Raw genomic sequence first — 16,541 nt, 5'->3', positions numbered from 1 at the left:
AACCTCATCCTGCTGTGCCACTCATCACATCCCCATCACTCTGCCTTCCCGACCCTACCCCTGCACATACTTATTCACACACTTACCTCGCACCTCCACCCACCTCTCCCTCTCTACATTATCACTTCCGCATCTCACTAGCCAGCCCTCACACTCGCCCTCCTCCTAGTGCAATCATACCAACTAATAACACACAACGGTAGGCACTTGGGTGTTTTATGCAATGTTCATGTAAAGTTTCTGTTAATGTCAAACATTGAAATCTTTGGGGCCGAAATTGATGGCCTTACCGCCCACTGCCACCGACCAGTGCCGACAATCCTCCTTGAGTTGCGCCCAGTGCCAGTTTTGATTTGGGCTGGAGTGGGTGGGAGGGGAGGACCGCAAGGAACCGCCCGCTGACGTCAGCGGACGGCCAAGTGGCGTAAGTGATCAGGATGTTGAAATAGTTTGAGTGGAGATAAGGAATAATAAGGGGAAAAAGTCACTGATGGGCGTAGTCTATAGGCCCCCTAACAGTAGCAACTCTGTTGGTCGGAGTATAATCCAAGAAATAGTGGGGGCTTGTAAAAAGGCAACAGCAATAATCATGGGTGATTTTAACCTCCATATTGATTGGACAAATCAAATTGGTCAGGGTAGCCTTGAGTAAGAGTTCATAGAGTGCAGAAGGGGTGGGTTCTTTGAGCAGTATGTAAAGGAACCAATCAGGTGGCAGGCTATCTTAGATCTGGTCCTGTGGAATGAGACAGGATTAATAAACAATCTCCTAGTAAAGGTGTTATGTATGTAAACCTGTAATTACCATGTCCAATCACCAGAGGGCGTATCCTCTGGAGTCCCAAGGGATCCCACAATCCCTTGGGAGCATCTGTATACAAGGAGGCCTCACAGGCTGGAGAGGCACTCTGAGATCTGTAATAAACGATTACGTTTACACTTACTCTGAGCTTGCAGTATCTAGTCTGACTCTTTATCCAAGACTTAACAACTGGCGACGAGATACAGATGACGAAGCCCAATGCAACAATGCAGAAAACTGTGGGCATCCTGGAGAAATTATCGGAGGGAGATGATTAGGAAAGCATCGTGGAACGACTTGACCAGTACTTCGTGGCCAACGAGCTGGAAGGAGAAGGGAATGCTGCCAAATGAAGGGCGATCCTCCTCACCGTTTGCGGGGCACCAACGTAGGGCCACAAGAAAAACCTGCTCGCTCCAGCAAAACCCACGAACAAGTCGTACGATGAGTTGTGCACACTGGTCCGAGAGCATCTAATCCCGAAGGAAAGCGTTCTGATGGTGAGGTACCGGTTCTACACGTACAAGACGTCCGAAGGCCAGGAAGTGGCGAGCTATGTCGCCGAGCTAAGACACCTTGCAGGACGATGCGAATTTGAAAGACACTTGGAGCACATGCTCAGGGGCTTCTTTGTACTTGGCCATGAAGTAATACTTCACAAACTTTCGACTGTGGAGACTCCAACCTTGAGTAAAGCCATAGCGATAGCCCAGGCGTTTATCTCCACCAGTGACAATACGAAACAAATTTCCCAGCACACTAGTGCTGCTGCAAGTACTCTGAACAAAGTAACGTTGTTTTCGAATCGAAATGCACATGGCAGGACTTACACGCCTGTAGCTGCACTCAGAGTCCGCCATCAAGGTGAATACAAGGCCATTAACACCTTGTTGGCGCTGCGGGGGTGATCATCGATTCCATTCATGCCGCTTCAAAGCATACGTTTGCAAGGGCTGTGGAACAATGGGACATCTCCAATGTATGTGCAGGCGAGCTGCAAACCCTGCTAATCCTGCAAACCACCATGTTGCAGAGGAGGACAGATCCACCGTGGATCTTGACGAACCAGAGCCTCAGATCAAGGAGGCAGAGGTATATGGGGTGCACACATTTACCACAAAGTGTCCCCTGATAATGCTGAAGGTTGAATTAAACGGACCCCCAGTGTCGATGGAGCTGAACACGGGCGCAAGCCATAATGAGCAAAAAGACTTTCAATAAGTTGTGGTGCAACAAGCTTCAAGGACAGTCCTGACTCCCATTCATACCAAACTTAGAACCTACACAAAGGAACTGATTCCCGTAACTGGCAGTGCTACCGTAAAGGTCTCCTACGATGGAGCGGTGCACGATTTACCACTCTGGGTGGTACCGGGTGATGGCCCCACGTTGTTTGGCAGGAGCTGGTTGGGAAAGATATGCTGGAACTGGGATGACGTCCAAGCACTCTCGTCCGTCGATGACACCTCATGTGCCCAGGTCTTAAGTAAGTTCCCCACGCTGTTCGAACGAGGCATCGAGAAGTTCCAAGGAGCAAAAGTGCAGATCCATTTGATTCCGGGGGCGCGACCCATCCATCACAAGGCGAGAGCGTTATCTTACATGATGAGAGAGAGGATGGAGATCGAGCTGAACAGGCTGCAATGAGCGGGCATCATTTCGCTGATCGAATTCAATGAGTGGGCCAGTCCAAATGTTCCAGTCCTCAAGGGAGACGGCACCGTCAGAATCTGTGGTGATTACAAAGTAACTATCAATCGTTTCTCACTGCATGATCAATACCCGCTACCAAAGGCAGATGACCTATTTGCAACGCTGGCGGGAGGGAAAACGTTCACGAAGCTGGACTTGACCTCGGCCTACATGACGCAGGAGCTGGAGGAATCTTCGAAAGGCCTCACCTGCATCCACACACACAAAGGTCTTTTCGTTTATAACAGATGCCTGTTTGGGATTCGATCGGCCGCGGCGGTATTCCAGAGGAACATTGAAAACTTGCTAAAGTCGGTCCCGCGAACCGTGGTCTTCCAGGACGATATCTTGGTTACAGGTCGGGACACCATCGAGCACCTGCAGAACCTGGAGGAGGTTCTTAGTCGGCTTAATCATGTGGGGCTCAGGCTAAAATGCTCGAAGTGCGTTTTCCTGGCACCTGAAGTGGAGTTCCTGGGGAGAAGAATCGCGGCGGGCGGCATCAGACCCACCGATTCGAAGACGGAGGCAATCAAAAATGCACCAAGACCACAGAACGTGACGGAGCTGCGGTCGTTTCTAGGACTCCTGAACAGCTTTGGTAACTTCTTACCAGATCTTAGCACATTGATAGAACCCCTGCACTCTTAACTGCGTAAAGGAGATGAATGGGTATGGAGTAAAAGCCAAGAAAATGCCTTTGAGAAAGCTAGGAAGCTGTTATGTTCAAACAAATTGCTTGTGTTGTACGATCCATGTAAACATTTGGTACTAGCATGTGATGCGTCATCATACGGGGTTGGGTATGTATTGCAACAAGCTAATGAATCTGGGAAATTGCAACCGGTTGTTTATGCATCCATAAATCTGTCTAAGACCGAGAGGGCCTACAGTATGATTGAAAAAGAAGCGTTAGCATGTGTTTATGGGGTAAAGAAAATGCATCAATATTTATTCGGGCTCAAATTTGAATTGGAAACCGACCATAAGCCGCTTATATCCCTCTTTTCTGAAAATAAGGGGATAAATACGAATGCATCGGCCTGCATCCAAAGATGGCCGCTCACATTGTCCACATACAACTATGCCATCCGCCACAGGCCAGGCACAGAAAACTGTGCCGATGCTCTCAGTAGGCTACCATTGCCCACCACCGGGGTGGAGATGGCACAACCTGCAGATCTAGTTATGGTAATGGAAGAATTCGAGAGTGAGCAATCACCTGTTACCGCCCGACAGATTAGAACCTGGACAAGCCAGGATCCCTTACTGTACTTAGTAAAAAACTGTGTGCTCCACGGGAGCGGGTCTAATGTCCCGTTAGAGATGCAGGAGGAAATAAATCCGTACCAGCGGCGCAAAGTTGCAATGTCCAAACAGGCAGACTGTCTCCTATGGGATAATCAGGTAGTGATCCTGTATTTGTGTTGAACTATGGACAAGATCCCAAGTGGATTGCTGCCACTGTTTTGGGCAAAGAGGCGAGTTGGGTGTTTGTGGTCAAACTTGCAAATGGACTCACCTGCAGAAAACACTTGGACCAAACCAAACTCAGATTTACGAAATATCCAGAACAACCCACAATAGACTACCTTTTTTGACCCTCCAACACACACACAAGTGGCAACCAACCCAGCGGTTGACCACGAAGCAGAACCCATCACCCCCAGCAGTCCAGCGAAGGCCCAACAAACGACTCACAATGCTCCAACACCAGCATTTGCACCGAGACGATCAACCAGGGAAAGGAAGGCCCCAGATCGACTCACTTTGTAAATAGTTACACTATTGACTTGGGAGGGGAGGGGGGGGCGGAGTGTTGTTATGTATGTAAACCTATTATTACCATGTCCAACCACCAGAGGGTTTATTCCCTGGAGTCCCAAGGGATCCCACAATCCCTTGGGAGCACCTGTATATAAGATATAAGGAGGCCTCACAGGCTGAAGAGACACTCTGAGATCTGTAATAAAGGACTACGGTCACCTATGGGGTAATCGGGTAGTTGTGCCAAAAATGGGCAGGGACACTTTCATCAGTGAACTCCATAGTACCCACCCAGGCATTGTAATGATGAAAGCAATAGCCAGATCCCACGTGTGGTGGCCCGGTATCGATGCAGACTTCGAGTTCTGCGTGCACAAATGTAATATATGTTTCCAGTTAAGCAATGCACCCAGGGAGGCGCCACGAAGTTTATGGTCTTGGCCCTCCAAACCGTGGTCTAGGGTTCATGTCGATTATGCAGGCCCATTCTTGGGAAAAATGTTTTTGGTGATTGTAGAAGCATACTCCAAGTAGATTGAATGTGTGATATTGTCAGCAAGCACGTCCGCTGCCATCATTGAAAGCCTACAGGCCATTTTTGCCATGCACGGCCTGCCTGTTGTCCTTGTAAGTGACAATGGGCCGTGCTTTACCAGTGCCGAATTCAAGGAATTCATGATCCGCAATGGGGTCAAACATGTCACGTCTGCCCCGTTTAAGCCAGCATCCAATTGTCCGGCAGAACAAGCAGTTCAAACAATCAAGCAGAGCTTGAAAAGGGTAACTGAAGGCTCACTGCAGACTCACTTATCCCGAGTCCTGCTTAGTTACCACACAAGACCCCACTCGCTCACCGGGGTCCCTCCCGCTGAACTGCTCATGAAAAAGGCTCTTAAGACAAGGCTCTCGTTAGTCCACCCTGATCTACATGAACAGGTAGAGAGCAGGCGGCTTCAACAGAATACATATCATGATCGCGCAAATGTGTCACGAGAAATTGAAATAAATGTTGGTCCCTTAGAGGACAAAACCAGGGAATTAGTGATGGGGGACATGGAGATGGCAAAAACTCTGAACAAATATTTTGTATTAGTCTTTACAGTAGAGGATACTAAAAATATGCCAACAGTGGATATTCAAGGGGCTATTAAGGGGGAGGAACTTAACACAATCACAATCACTAAGGAGGTGGTACTCAGTAAGATAATGGGACTAAAGGCGGATAAATCCCCTGGACCTGATGGCTTGCATCCTAGGGACTTAAGAGAAGTAGCGGCAGGGATTGTGGATGCATTGGTTGTAATTTATCAAAATTCCCTGGATTCTGGGGAGGTCCCAGCAGATTGGAAAACTGCAAATGTAACGCCCCTATTTAAAAAAGGAGGCAGACAAAAAACAGGAAACTATAGTTCAGTTAGTCTAACATCTGTGATTGGGAAAATGTTGGAGTCTATTATTAAAGAAGCAGTAGCAGGACATTTGGAAAAGCATAATTCAGTCAGGCAGAGTCAGCATGGATTTATGAAAGGGAAGATATGTTTGACAAATTGGCTAGAATTCTTTGAGAATGTAACGAACAGGGTGGATAAAGGGGAACCAGTAGATATGGTGTATTTGGTCTTCCAGAAGGCATTTAACAAGGTGCCACATAAAAGGTTACTGCACAAGATAAAAGTTCATGGGGTTGGGGGTAATATATTAGCATGGATAGAGGATTGGCTAACAAACAGAAAACAGAGAGTCGGGATAAATGGTTCATTCTCGGGTGGGCAACCAGTAACTAGTGGGGTGCCGCAGGGACCCCAACTATTTACAATCTATATTAACGACTTGGAAGAAGGGACTGAGTGTAACGTAGCCAAGTTTGCCGACGATACAAAGATGGGAGAAAAAGCAATGTGTGAGGAGGACACAAAAAACCTGCAAAAGGACATAAACAGGCTAAGTGAGTGGGCAAAAATTTGGCAGATGGAGTATAATGTTGGAACATGTGAGGTCATGCACTTTGGCAGAAAAAAATCGAAAACAAGTTATTATTTAAATGCCGAAGAATTGCAAAGTGCTGTAGTACAATGGGAGCTGGGTGTCCTGGTGCATGAAACACAAAAGGTTAGTATGCAGGTACAGCAAGTGATCAGGAAGGCCAATTGAATGCTGGTCTTTATTGCAAAGGGGATAGAGTATAAAAGCAGGGAAATCTTGCTACAGTTGTACAGGGTATTGATGAGCCACACCTGGAAAACTGCATACAGTTTTGGTTTCCATATTTAAGAAAGGATATACTTGCTTTGGAGGCAGTTCAGAGAAGGTTCACTAGGTTGATTCCGGAGATGAGGGGGTTGACTTATGAGGAAACGTTGAGTAGGTTGGGCCTCTACTCATTGGATTTCAAAAGAATGAGAGGTGATCTTATCGAAACGTATAAAATTATGAGGGGGCTTGACAAGGTGGATGCAGAGAGGATGTTTCCACTGATGGGGGAGACTAGAACTATGGGGCATAATCTTAGAATAAGGGGCCGCCCATTTAAAACTGAGATGAGCAGGAATTTCTTCTCTCAGAGGGTTGTAAATCTGTGGAATTCGCTGCCTCAGAGAGCTATGGAAGCTGGGTCATTGAATAAATTTAAGACAGTGATAAACAGTTTTTTAACCGATAAGGGAATAAGGGGTTATGGGGAGTGGGCAGGAAAGTGGACCTGAGAGCATGATCGGATCATGAACGTATTAAATGGCGGAGCAGGCTCGAGGGGCCGTACAGACTACTCCTGCTCTTATTTCTTATGTTTTTATGCTCTGAAGTGGACTCCCGCCCGCTGAGATGCCATATTGATGCGGATGGGAGTCGACGCCAGAACGGGGGTGGACAGCTGCGAAGAGGCTGTTCGATCCCCGACGATATGTATGAAGAGCTGAAAAAAAAGGTTAGTAAAGAATTTAAATTTTTTTCTTTACAGTGACTTACCTTGATGGGGTCCCCTAAAGGTCTTCCGATATTTAAAAAAACATTTTTTGATGCTTTTTATTTGCAGCTCTTCGACCTTCCGTGGGCCCGACTCCATCCTCGGCGGCAGTTGGGTGGCAAGTGCCTTTGCCGTTGAGAATGAGAGCTCCTGCCCGCTGCTGCCCAGATTGACGGTGTAAGTCCCTCTTTTGCTGTCGGCCTTTCAAGGACCTTTTTGCAGAAACCCTCACCCAGGGTACCGCCAAGTATCTCGGCGGCCATCGGCGATCCTTTGGGCAGCACTTGGGCGGCCCTTGCCCTTCACCAATTTCGGCCCCTTTATTTTTAACACTTTGCGTTCTTGGACAGATTTGTGCGCACCTTTGGAGGTGGATTAGTGAGTTGCAGTGAATGGTGAGACATAACGGTACCCCCCGCAATGGTGATGAGTGTGAAAGAAATGGTTTGTGCATTGTAGGGATGCTTTATGGTGTTGGTATTGGGGTGGGGTGGTACCAACCTGGAACTATATGTGCCAGCCAGGATGTACAGCGTCAAGTGAAGTAAATCTGGCCATGGTGAGGCCATCCCTGGTCTTCCAGGTAGCAGTGTGGTCAGGATGCCCTGTGTCCTGTGGAGCATCAGATGATTGTGGAGAAGGTTGGCGTTGTTGTCGGTGCTGCTGGTGTTGGGGATGATTATGATGGGATTCTGAGGCCCAAGGTGAGATTTTTTCAAGGGCACTGATGCTCTTGTAATAGATGGCAGGTGAACTTGAGATGACAGAAGCGATCTGTCAATGGTGAGAGAGGTTGTTCGAATGAGGTGACGCTGGATAGAGAGTTTACTACAAATACTTGCAACCTGCAAAAAGCTCAATCTGTCTTCCAAACACAGTAAGCAACAGCTTCCGAGCTTGGAAAGTGAACAGCTGTGAGATAGGAGCTTTCATTGCACATTTGCAGCTGTCAATTAAAGAAATGTGTTATGTATGTAAGTATGTAATACCTGCCACCAGAGGGCGCAACTGTTGGAGTCCTAATGGTCACCTGCACACATGTGCAGGGCCAGTATAAAAGGTTGGCTGCCATGTTGTTTAGGCACTCTGGAGTTGTAATAAAGAAGACTAAGGTCACACTAAGTTTAGCTCATAGTTATTTAGCCTCGTGGAGCTCTTCTATACACAACAAAATGATTTCATTGTCATACAACTCCCGATCTCCTTATCTGACGTGATCCCCGAGCAGCGTAGACCCCGCGGCCGACCTCGTAAAATGGTACGGTGAGCTCAAAATACTGTTTAATGGGCTGCTAACAAGGATGTAATGTCTTAAATTGCCTCCCCCACTGCATGTCGGATCTGTTCAGCACTGACAGTCCTGACATCTGGGAAAGTAGTGTGGTGGCTGGATGACAGCGGGTTCCCGACCCTCTGAAGAAGAAACAAATTCCCACCCAACCCGCCACCAAACATGCCCGCTGACCCCCTGAAAAATTCATCCCTATGTATTATGGTTATCCCTACACTTCATGCATTACATACATATGCTTGTCCTGAGGAAGCAACTGATTGAGGCACATCTTCATAATGCAGGGGAGGATGCATTCCCCCCATCTGGGCTTGTGCAGATATGTGTGGGACTCCTCCATTCTACCATACTGGGTATGTGTGGGATCCCTCAATTCTACCATACTGGGTATGTGTGGGATCCCTCCATTATACCATACTGGGTATGTGTGGGATCCCTCCATTCTACCATACTGGGTATGTGTGGGATCTATCCATTCTACCATACTGGGTATGTGTGGGATCTATCCATTCTACCATACTGGGTATGTGTGGGATCTATCCATTCTACCATACTGGGTATGTGTGGGATCTATCCATTCTACCATACTGGGTATGTGTGGGATCCCTCCATTCTACCATACTGGGTATGTGTGGGATCCCTCCATTCTACCATACTGGGTATGTGTGGGATCCCTCAATTCGACCATACTGGGTATGTGTGGGATCTATCCATTCTACCATACTGGGTATGTGTGGGATCTATCCATTCTACCATACTGGGTATGTGTGGGATCTATCCATTCTACCATACTGGGTATGTGTGGGATCCCTCCATTCTACCATACTGGGTATGTGTGGGATCCCTCCATTCTACCATACAGGGTATGTGTGGGATCCCTCAATTCGACCATACTGGGTATGTGTGAGATCTATCCATTCTACAATACTGGGTATGTGTGGGATCCCTCCATTCTACCATACTGGGTATGTGTGGGATCCCTCCATTCTACCATATTGGGTATGTGTGGGATCCCTCCATTCTACCATACTGGGTATGTGTGGGATCTATCCATTCTACCATATTGGGTATGTGTGGGATCCCTCCATTCTACCATACTGGGTATGTGTGGGATCCCTCCATTCTACTATACTGGGTATGTGTGGGATCTATCCATTCTACCATACTGAGTATGTGTGGACCCCTCCATTCTACCATACTAGGTATGTGTGGGATCTATCCATTCTACCATACTGGGTATGTGTGGGATCTATCCATTCTACCATACTGGGTATGTGTGGGATCTATCCATTCAACCATACTGTGTATGTGTGGGATCCCTCCATTCTACCATACTGGGTATGTGTGGGATCTATCCATTCTACCATACTGGGTATGTGTGGGATCTATCCATTCTACCATACTGGGTATGTGTGGGATCTATCCATTCTACCATACTGGATATCTGTGGGATCTATTCATTCTACCATACTGGGTATGTGTGGGATACCTCCATTCTACCATACTGGCTTTGTGTGGGATCCCTCCATTCTACCATACTGGGTATGTGTGGGATCTATCCATTCTACCATACTGGGTATGTGTGGGATCCCTCCAATCTACCGTACTGGGTATGTGTGGGATCCCTCCATTCTACCATACTGGGTATGTGTGGGATCCCTCCATTCTACCGTACTGGGTATGTGTGGGATCCCTCCATTCTACCATACTGGGTATGTGTGGGACCCCTCCATTCTACCATACTGAGTATGTGTGGGATCTATCCATTCTACCATACCGGGTATGTGTGGGATCCCTCCATTCTACCATACTGGGTATGTGTGTGACCCCTCCATTCTACCATACTGGGTATGTGTGGGATCCCTCCATTCTACCATACTCGGTATGTGTGTGACCCCTCCATTCTACCATACTGGGTATGTGTGGGATCTATCCATTCTACCATACTGGGTATGTGTGGGATCCCTCCATTCTACCCTACCGGGTATGTGTGGGATCTATCCATTCTACCATACTGGGTATGTGTGGGATCTATCCATTCTACCATACTGGGTATGTGTGGGATCCCTCCATTCTACCATACCGGGTATGTGTGGAATCTATCCATTCTACCATACTGGGTATGTGTGGGATCCCTCCATTCTACCATACTGGGTATGTGTGGGATCTATCCATTCTACCATACTGGGTATGTGTGGGATCCCTCCATTCTACCATACTGGGTATGTGTGGGATCTATCCATTCTACCATACTGGGTATGTGTGGGATCCCTCCATTCTACCATACTGGGTATGTGTGGGATCTATCCATTCTACCATACCGGGTATGTGTGGGATCTATCCATTCTACCATACTGGGTATGTGTGGGATCTATCCATTCTACCATACTGGGTATGTGTGGGATCTATCCATTCTACCATACTGGGGATGTGTGGGACCCCTCCATTCTACCATACTGGGTATGTGTGGGATCTATCCATTCTACCATACTGGGTATGTGTGGGATCTATCCATTCTACCATACTGGGTATGTGTGGGATCCCTCCATTCCACCGTACTGGGTATGGTATTTTCTTGATGCTATTTTGAATTGTGGTCGCTTCACCCTTTATTTTTAGTGAGGCAAAGGCATTAAGGGTTACCGAACCAAGGCGGTTGAATGAAGTTAAGATACAGATCATCCATGATCTAATTAAATTACGGAACTGGCTCGAGGGGCTGAATGGCCTGCTCCTGATCGTGTGTTTCTATGTCCTATTAATATGTTGCTCTATCCATCTGCAGGTTATAAGCCGCCTGGGACTGGATTCTCTCGCTGCTTTCAAAACTAAAGAAAGAATAATTGAGTAAGTATGGTACAGCACCTCTCGGTACAGAATGTAGTAGTGTGGTTTAGAAAGGCCATTTTTTTCGACTTTATCATTCCTGCACTATGCAGCAATGTGCAAAGACCTTGTCGCTCTCAAGATTACTCAAGCAAAAGCTATAAGAGCAATCACTATAGCCAGTAGTTTATTCAGACCTTCACCACAAGTGCAGTGGAACCAGGTTTTCTGGCAATCACTGTAACATTTCAATGGTGGAGTGGGAGCAGCTTTGGGGAAAACCTGGCCATGTGTTTGATTCTGTCCTGATACTTAACGTAATGGCTCTATGCTGAGATATGTGAAAGATAAACTTCAATCAAGCGTGAGGAAGATCATACTGAGGAGAGATAATCGAACTTTATGGCCACAATACTTACATGCAGGTGACGCTGAAAACAACCAGGGGCACAGAGGTTCTGCTGATCTTAATGGCAGGGCCTCAGTGACATGTTGTAGGGCAGTCTCCTCCCTGAAAGCTGGCCAAATGGCCTGCCTGGTGTTCAGGCAGGCGGGAGAGAACACAGCAGCAGAAGGCCACAACCAGGGACCCTTAGGGACGGTCCCCGGGGTGGGAGAGATGGCCAATTGGGGCTGGGGGGTTGGGGGGGTGGGGTGGGGTAAGAGGCCTGCGATTGGAGCTGTGGGGGAAATCAGTGATCAGGGCTTGTGGGCGTAGGGTAATCAGTGATCGGGGCTGGGGGGGTGATCGGTGACCGGGGCTTGAGGGGTAATCAGTGATCGGGGCTGGTGGGAATTCAGTGTTCGAGGCTGGAGGGGATCAGTGATCGGGTACTTGGGGGAAGGGTAATCAGTGATCGGGGCTTGGGGGGAGGGTAATCAGTGATCGGGGCTTGAGGAGTAATCAGTGATCGGAGCTGAGGGGGGTGGAATTGGTGATCGGGGCTTGAGGGAATTCAGTGATCGGGGCTGGGGGGTAATCAGTGATCGGGGCTTGGGGGGAGGGTAATCAGTGATCGGGGCTTGAGGGGTAATCAGTGATCGGAGCTGAGGGGGGGGAATTGGTGATCGGGGCTGAGGGGGGGAAAATCAGTGATCGGGGCTGGAGGGGGGGGAATTGGTGATCGGGGCTTGAGGGAATTCAGTGATCGGGGCTGGGGGGTGGATCAGTGATCGGGGCTGGGGGGTGGATCAGTGATCGGGGCTGGGGGTGGATCAGTGATCGGGGCTGGAGGGGGATCAGTGATCGGGACTGGGGGGGGTAATCAGTGATCGGGGCTGGGGGGGATCGGTGATCGGGGCTGGGGGGGATCGGTGATCGGGGCTGGGGGGGGATCGGTGATCGGGGCTCGGGGGGATCGGTGATCGGGGCTGGGGGGGGATCGGTGATCGGGGCTGGGGGGGGATCGATGATTGGGGCTGGGGGGGGTAATCGGTGATCGGGGCTGGGGTGGGATCGGTGATCGGGGCTGGGGGGGATCGGTGATCGGGGCTGGGGGGGGTAATCAGTGATCGGGGCTGGGGTGGGATCGGTGATCGGGGCTGGGGGGGATCGGTGATCGGGGCTGGGGGGAGATCGGTGATTGGGGCTGGTGGGGGGATCGGGGCTGGGGGGGGATCAGTGATCGGGGCTGAGGGGGGGGATCAGTGATCGGGGCTGGGGGGGGAAACCGGTGATCGGGTCTGGGGGGGGAATCGGTGATCGGGGCTGGGGGGGGATCGGTGATCGGGGCTGGGGGTGGAAAATCGGTGATCGGGGCTGGGGGGGGGATCGGTGATCGGGGCTGGGGGGGGGATCGGTGATCGGGGCTGGGGGGTGGAAAATCGGTGATCGGGGCTGGGGGGGGATCAGTGATCGGGGCTGGGGGGGGGGAATCGGTGATCGGGGCTGGGGGGGGATCAGTGATCGGGGCTGGGGGGGGATCGGTGATCGGGGCTGGGGGGGGGAATCGGTGATCGGGGCTGGGGGGGGATCAGTGATCGGGGCTGGGGGGGATCAGTGATCGGGGCTGGGGGGGGATCGATGATCGGGGCTGGGGGGGGGGATCGGTGATCGGGGCTGGGGGGGATCGGTGATCGGGGCTGGGGGGGGATCGGTGATCGGGGCTGGGGGAGTCCAGCTTTGTGCAAGGGGCTCAACATTGCAACAGCGGCACTCTACCCATAGGGGCCAGGAGGACCCCCAGAAAGAAGAATGTGGGAGTACAGCACCGAGGCCATCGCTGCCAGCAGTGTCGACCCACCCTCTGGCTCTAGTGCCCAAAGATGCTTCACGACCTTAAGGTGGCCAAGAGAATGCTGTAATGGTCAGTGGCAGATGGAAGGTGTGGGACTAATGTGCTGTAAATTTCTATGACTCTATGATGGCAGGTAAAGACTAACTGGTCCATCGAGACTGGGAGAAGAAAAATAAAGAACAAAATCAATAGGCTAATTTCCCAGAAAAACTCTGGGAAATTCCACTTTAACCCTTGAAGGTTGTTAGGTGAACCCCCAGAGATCACATTACCTGCATGACACAACCTCCACTGACCCAGCTACCGATATATTTGCCACATCTACTTCCCCTTTGACTGCTTGCGGGGAATCTGTGCTCACTGCACGTGTTGGCAATTCATTCCAGAGTTTAACAACTCTCTGTGTCAAGAAGTCATTCCTCAAATCTAACCTAGGTCTATGGTTTTGTAACCCCTACTCATGTCCTTTGGTCTTCCCTAACTTTTCTAACTCGAACAGCCTATTCACTTGGACCGAATCCAATCCTTTCATTGGGCTCAATTTTGGCCACTAGAGATTTCTGGCGTACTTGCCAGAGGTGCGCCAGTTTTCCACGCTTGGAAGTGCGCCAAAAATCTTCAGGCCGAATTTGGTCACTGTCCCGGGCCTTCTAGCTGCTGGCGTGGCATGGCGACTGGGTCTGTGGGCGGAGCCAGCGTCCTGCGCTGGAACAGTGGCGGGACGCTAGACATGCGCAGTGGGATCGGGATTGCCGTGATCGTGCATGCGCAGTAGAATTGGGTCAGTTGGATTATTTTGTTCTAATGTTTCATAAAGCCTGTAAATAATAAATAGTACAACTGGCAATGCACTTTAAACATAAAACTCTAAAAATATACAAAATAACCACAAAGTGTATGGGGGGAGGTAGGGTATGGGCTGAATGAGGTTTTAAATGAGCAATCGGCAAGTTCCATTGTTTGAAATGTATTGCTGCATACAGAAATGGATGAGTCTGGATTTCAAACATAAATGAATGGGATACGGAGCTGATAAAGAGCACATTCAGGTTGTGCACAGGCAAGGTAAACTCTGCAGTGAAAATTTACTTAAATTAAGTTACACTTTACAATGACAGTGACGTATTTCACATGGAGATAGATCTGCATTACGGCTTGTGTTCAAATCCTTCCATGGCCTCATCCCTCCCTATTTCTGTAATCTTCTCCAGCCCTACAACCCTCCGAGATATCTGCGCTCCTCCAATTCTGGCCTCCTTAACAGCCTCAAATTTCATTGCATCCCACTTGTCAGCCGTGCCTTCAGCTGCTGAGGCTCTAAGCTCTGTAGTTCCCTCCCTAAACCTCTATGCCTCCCCCCTCGTTCAGCCTCAACCCCCCCCCCACCACCCCCCCCCTCCGCGTTCTGCCTCCATTCACCCCGCTCCCCCCCCGCATTCAGCCTTCGTTCACCACACCACCCCCACCCACGTTTAGCCTCCTGGTCAGCCTCCCCCCTTCCTCCCGTTCACCCCCTCTTCCCTCTCCCTACTATTGTGTTCCTAACACAGATGAGGCTGCACACAGGGAGGTTAAAGTAACAGTGACCTCAGTCTTTAATAAGGCACTCCAGATTGAGGAACAGGCCTTAGGGGCCGGCTTATATACAGTGCTCCCAAGGGATGCTGGGATCCCTTAGAACTTCAGGGGATGTGCTCCCTGGTGGCAGAACATGGGAGTGCATGCTTTACAGATACACAACATCACTACCTCCCCCAAAGTCAAATTGAAAACTATTTACAAGGTGAGGCGGTCGGGAGCCTTTCTTTCCCTGGTGGGCCGCCTCGGTACAAATGTCTGTTCTGGTGTGTTAGCTGTGCCCTCGCTGGGCTGGCGTGTTGTTGGCCCTGCAGGGCTGCTGGGTGAGCCTGGCCTTGCTGGGCTGTTGGACGTGATGGGTTTGATTTCCTGGTCCGGCGTGGTGACGTTGATCCTTTGGGTGTGTGTTGTGGGCTCGAAAAAGGTAGTGTCTGCTGTGGGCTGTTCAGGGCAGTCTGTGAACCGCAGCCTCGTTTGGTTCAGGTGCTTTCTGCAAATTTGTCCATTGTTTAGTTTGACGACAAACACCCTATTCCCTTCTTTAGCTTTCACCGTGCCCACGATCCACTTCGGATCATGTCCATAGTTTAGCACATACACAGGGTCATTCAGATCAATTTCCCGTGACACAGTGGCGCGACCATTGTTTACATTTTGTTGCTGCTGCCTGCTTTCTACCTGATCATGCAGGTTGGGGTGAACCAGCGAGAGTCTGGTTTGAAGTGTCTTTTCATGAGTAGCTCAGCAGGGGGCACCCCTGTGAGCGAGTGGGGTCTCGTGCTGTAGCTGAGCAGTACTCAGGACAGGCGGGTTTGGAGTGAGCCTTCTGTGACTCGTTTAAGGCTTGTTTGATGGTTTGTACTGCCCGCTCTGCCTGCCCATTGGAGGCTGGTTTAAATGGGGCCGTGGTGACATGTTTGATCCCATTGCGGGTCATGAATTCTTTAAATTCGGCACTGGTGAAACATGGCCCGTTGTCACTGACCAGTATGTCAGGCAGGCCGTGGGTGGCAAACACGGCCCTCAGGCTTTCAATGGTGGCGGTGGCGGTGCTTCCCGACATTATTTCACATTCAATCCATTTTGAAAAAGCATCCACCACCACCAGGAACATTTTACCGAGAAACGGGCCCACATAGTCGACATGGATCCTTGACCATGGTCTGGAGGGCCAGGACCACAAACTTAATCGTGCCTCTCTGGGCGCGTTGCTCAACTGAGCACATACGCTGCATTGCCGTACACAGGACTCTAAGTCAGAGTCGATACCGGGCCACCACACGTGGGATCTGGCTATTGCTTTCATCATACCCGTGTGTGTGCTGTGGAGATCCGAGATGAACGTCTCCCTGCCCTTTTTTGGTAGCACTACGCGGTTACCCCACA

General features: G+C 49.7%; 1 protein-coding gene across 1 annotated transcript in view; it reads left to right on the top strand.

The window, feature by feature from the left end:
• The window catches only part of ftcd (formimidoyltransferase cyclodeaminase), a 154,043-nt gene that overhangs the window by 95,600 nt on the left and 41,902 nt on the right, over positions 1-16,541 (top strand). The window contains exon 7 of the mRNA XM_070873887.1: positions 11,300-11,361. Coding sequence (XP_070729988.1) covers positions 11,300-11,361 — 62 coding nt within the window. The remainder of the gene's footprint in view (positions 1-11,299; positions 11,362-16,541) is intronic.

The sequence above is a fragment of the Pristiophorus japonicus genome, chromosome 3 (genome assembly GCF_044704955.1).
Source record: "Pristiophorus japonicus isolate sPriJap1 chromosome 3, sPriJap1.hap1, whole genome shotgun sequence".
Lineage (NCBI taxonomy): Eukaryota > Metazoa > Chordata > Chondrichthyes > Pristiophoridae > Pristiophorus > Pristiophorus japonicus.
The sequence above is the reverse complement of the archived record's forward strand: the minus strand, read 5'-3'. Positions and strand labels throughout refer to the sequence as shown.